The 5,063-nt window shown below is 38.4% G+C and overlaps 1 protein-coding gene across 1 annotated transcript; it reads left to right on the plus strand.

Annotated features, from left to right (window-relative positions):
• Positions 1-782: 782 nt before the first annotated feature.
• Positions 783-1,454, plus strand: LOC147894950 (uncharacterized). Its single transcript, XM_087384265.1, has one exon. The coding sequence runs from the start codon at positions 783-785 to the stop codon at positions 1,452-1,454; it is 672 nt and encodes a 223-aa protein (XP_087240391.1).
• The last annotated feature ends 3,609 nt before the right edge of the window (positions 1,455-5,063 follow it).

The raw sequence follows: 5,063 nt of genomic DNA on the forward strand, positions 1-5,063 counted from the left end.
GTGTGTGTGTGTGTGTGTGAGAGAGAGAGAGAGAGACAGACAGAGTATATACTCTATTATGCACCAAATTCATTACTCATGTATGCCAACATAATAGATTGAAAACATCGCGTGCGCACACACACACACACACACATACCCCTTGCTAAGTGTGGGTTGAATTCTTTGACAAGTGTGCCTGTAATGCTTCTCTCCTCAATGGCCCCACCCCCTTGCTTCCCTCCGCGTCTCTCTGTCTCTCTCTCTTTCTCTCTCTCTCTCTCCTTGCTTTGGTTCCTTGATCTCGTCGTCCTCCTCGTGCCTTACCCCCCGCCCCCCCTCTCTCTCTCTCTCTCAGTCTCTCTCTTTCTCTTTCCCCCTATGTGTGCATGCGTGTACGAGTTTCATAGAAAAGTGTGTGTGTATACCCTAGGTCCTCACCTCGTGTTGTCGTGAACACATGAAAGCATGCCCCTTCTCCTTCCTACCCCAAGTGTGTGCACATGTGTGATGAAGAAGCCCGTGGGTGACACAATGATCCAAGAGAGAGGGGAAAAAAAAGGCCATGCAAATGCATGGGGAAGAGACGTGCGCAATCAACGACGATGAGGAGACCAACCTGAAACGCACCTACTTGGGCAAGCAAATGCGTAGTGCTTGTGTGCAGATCAGATGGAATAGTGGAGTAGTATTGTGACGAATTCTGGGCACCGACATCCCCACCTACCTTTCCCCATTGCTCCTTCCATTACCTTCCCTCTATAACGCCTCCCTTCTCGCCCCCCTCCTCCTCCCCTCCCACCATGAAAAATAAAGCTTGGAAACCCTCCCGTGATTTCCCCTTCCCCCTTGACACCGCTTCCCCTTTTAGCCGCCTCTGCTTCTTCTCCCTCACCGTCTTCGTCTTCCTCCTCTTCTGCATCGGCACTGTCTTCTTGATCGCCTTCCTCGTTGTCCACCCCCGTGCCCCTCTCTGGGATGTCGCAGACCTTCAGATCACCAGGTTCAGTGTCGGAAACGCTTCGCTCAGGTTCTCTCCGGTTCTAAACGTCGATATGCGAGTCAATATCACCGCCCAGAATCGGATCAAGAAGCAGAAATTATGGTACGAACCCACGACTGTAGCGGTGACTGTGTTCCAGCAGCTCGGGGGGAAGGACGTCATCCCTCCGTTCCATCAGGAGCCTCAGCAAACCAGTGAACAGCAAGCATTCATTAGGGGTCGCGAGCTTGTAATCACAGAACAGGATGAAATGGTAAAGGTGCAGGATCTCGTCAATAACAACACTCAGACTGTTGATGTTCACGTAGACGTTTATATTCTTGCAAAAGTAAGGATATTGAAGTGGCTGAAACATCATTACAACATCCGGGTACAGTGCGATGCGAGCGTGAGTTTTCCTCAAGCCCGGCAAGAATCGAGTTTAGTATCAAAAACTTGCCAGGAGGAAAAACACTGGCTTTCGCGCTCTTGAGAATTGCTGTATCCGAAGCTGTCTGCTCAGTTTTGCTAAAACTGGTGACAATCTCGTACAAACATTAGAGTCCGCAACGAGCTATGTTTGTGAAAAAAATAATGCATAGAGCATAGTGGTTCAAATTTCAAGTAATTAGATGAGGATCTATCATCTTATTGACATGCTTGGTGATAAACTCTCGAATTGTCTTTTTAGAAAAATCCATTCGCTCATTCACACTAATACAATTTTACAAAATGTGGAATTCCTACTTGATTGATGCTTTCACTAGTAAGCACATGGGACACTATAGGCGCTTTGGAGCAACATCTCATTGTATGGGCTCACTTGATATTAGTGGGATGTTGACTCATTTGTCACGAGTCAATTAGTTCTTGGGGCGTGAGCAAACTACACATGCTTCAAGCCATGTTACAACTTTCTTGGCTATATTTTCTACCATAAAACATCAAAGTTATATCAAGTCTCAATATTATTAATTTTATGTGCACAATGAACAAATGAATATTTGTTCTAGTGTTAGCAATGCCTCACAAAGAGTTTGTAGTCACTTAGAGTGATTTCATTTATTTCAAAATCTCTATTTTTCTTAGTGATTATTTCAAGATTGGAGTTTTTTGGGAGGAGCCACTCTCTACTCTCAATCCTACTCCTAATAACTTACAAACCACTAAGTAATGTGTTAACTTGCTCTCTTATTAACATCATACTTTAGTTATTTAGAGGAGTGCTTTAGTAGAGACTTCAATGTTGTTTTATGTAAATTTTCACATGCTTTTAAAAAAAATTCTTTGTTAGTGAATTGCTCTAGAATGTTTTTTTCATGCTTACTAGCACATTCAGTGTAAGCACTATCACAAATGAGTCTCCTTCAATGATGCAAAGTACTTTGTGGGATTTAACATCAGCAATGTTTTTATTGAAGGTATGCTTAGCTATTAATATCAAATCTTCGTGAAAGTTTTCAAGATCATTTTTAAAGCTTCACAATATTAGTATTCTTTGTAGTACCTTTTTATATAGTTTCTTTTGAATTTTGAAGGAAAAAAATGTAAATCCTGGTGAAACTTTAAAATCTTTTGCATAAAAGTTTCAAATCTTGGCGAATGTTTCAAACATTTATTTTAACTAGGGTATACAAACTTTTGATGCCAATATAAAAGTTTAGCAACTTAATGAAACTAACTTGAAAAAATCATCCCTATTTAACATAAGCAAAATGCAATGCTGGACAAATGTCTCCCTTGCTACTCTTAATCCAATTTTTAATTAATTGCTAGATAGTTTCATCAAGCATTGACGCTCTTTTGATATGTTTCAATTTTGTTTTATTCATTTTCTTACCTTTTTTAGAAGGATTATCCTCTTAGGTGCATAAGGGAAATCCAAGTCTCAAGGAGAAGCACATTTCCAACTTCATATACCATTTGTGTTGTGTAATGAGACAACTTAGAAAGGAAACATACATGAGATATATGATTCTCCTTCTTAGTTTCTTATGATGGAATTATACCACGTGCTTTTCATTCATTTTATTTAAGAGTTACCTTAATATCCACTATCTATCCCTTGATTTCCCCTTAATTTTCTAGAATTTTAAATCAAGATCACCTTCATTATAGTGAAACCTAATAGTAATGGAATGGCATGTTTGAGACCATTTGAGGTAGACTATTTTACACTTCTTTAAAGTGAACCTAACCCACACTTTCTGACTTTTAAACTTTGCACCCTTTTGGATCTCACCTAACTCCACCATTATGGTTCTCATTAAGTAACTCATTCTAGATGAAAGTCCTTAATTTGTATGAAATTATTCAATCTCCCTCACTTAGCTTCTTGAGAGAGGAATTTTAAAAACCATTGCAATTAGCATGATATGAACAAGGGGAGATCACAAAAGTTTATATTGGATAATCTACTAGAGAGAGAATCAAGAAACATAGAAATGAGGCAATTCAATCTTACAAAATTCCACGAATAAAAAAGGCCAAATGGATTATGAATCACCATCATATGTGCAAAGAATTATAAAAAAAAGATCACTTTAGCTTTGTTTTGTCCTCCTCTCATGGTGTTGTTGATTCAAATACACATAAGGGCCTTTTAAGAAACTAGATTGATTCCAAGTAAGAATTGATTTCTATGTTTATTGAGAACATAGAGAAAGATAGAAAGAATGATCTATTAACATTTGTAGAAGACCTCATGGGTCTATGAGACAAAGTACAAACAACTAAAAAGTGACTTACTATGTTTGAATAGCTAGACGGTCAAGGGAGTGCACAAAGCCAACTCCTCTTGATTTATTATAGTGCATAACTACCTTCCGAAATACTATTATAAGGTGGCCTTTATAAAATCGGTTTAAGAAAGTCTTTGGGTTTGGATTTAAAATCTTTAATCAATGCTTGCCCATCATGATAACTACCCATTTTCCTACTTTGCATGGTTCCTTGACCTTGGTGAGTTCACTAGTTCTTTGTTTGAGCTAGATCAGGGTGAGCTCCTTAGATATCCAAATCTTTGTACCCTTTAGGTATGTGTTCATCTAAGGATATTAACTCTTTTTGCCCTCCCTATGAAGTAGACCTTGCTTGTTTGCCATTTTGACTGACATTGAATATAACATGTTCATCTCATTCAACTTGCGAGACTCCGTGCTTAAGACATACACATATATCATCTATGTCTTTCTCCTTGTCATCATGAAGTCAACCATGGTTCAGCCCCAATGCATAAGGTTGTTATATTTTTCATTCTAGATTCCTTCTCTTTTACTTTAGCTTTATTTAATTTGTTGCTAGCATCTCTTCTTTGATAACTTACTTGAGTAGTGATCATGCCAAGGTGTAGGCTTAGAACAAGAACGTTGAGGTTTTATGGTACATTGTCTCATACGCATCAATTAGAAATGTAGCTAGAGTAATCAGATGGTATTCTTTTTACTAACTGTTGCACCCTTAAGCATTAACATAATATAAAATATAGTCGTGATGAAACAATGGCTGCGAGGGGCCTTTTGAAGCTTTGACTAAGAATGTGGATTAGTGGAGATTTCGATTCATTGAAATAGTTTATAAAACACACACACACATTTGAATTGAAAGGTAATTTAAGCAAAGCATCACATAATGTGGAAGGAAAAATGCAGTATAATCGCATATCAATGATGACGAGAGGAAGGAATGCACAATGAAAATAGTCATGATGATTTGCTCCTCCAAATTATGAAAATTGAATATGTTGCTCAATTATTTTTCTAAAAATAGATACAAGTTTAAGACTTTCTTGAGAGTGAGATTATACTTACTAATGGGGAAAAAATTATCTGAGAGGACTAAGAATAAGGTTGAGCTAGGGGTCTAATGTAGGAGTGCCTGATCTTCAATTTTACTCTCAAGAAAAAAGAATGCATTCTCTTACGTCAACCTTGAGAGAAGGATTGGGACATAATAGGGTAGATAGTTGGAGTCACTCGGTTTGACTCTTCATGAATGGGATAATGGGTTTGATTTTGAGATTTGTGGATGGGGGTGATCTTGAAGATAGGTGTGATTAAGCAAGGTGTTGGGATGGGTACTCAAGATCCTACTAGTAGATACA

This window comes from Dipteris shenzhenensis, chromosome 13, assembly GCF_047967505.1.
Source record: "Dipteris shenzhenensis isolate YYH24624 ecotype China chromosome 13, Dip_SZ_1.0, whole genome shotgun sequence".
Lineage (NCBI taxonomy): Eukaryota > Viridiplantae > Streptophyta > Polypodiopsida > Gleicheniales > Dipteridaceae > Dipteris > Dipteris shenzhenensis.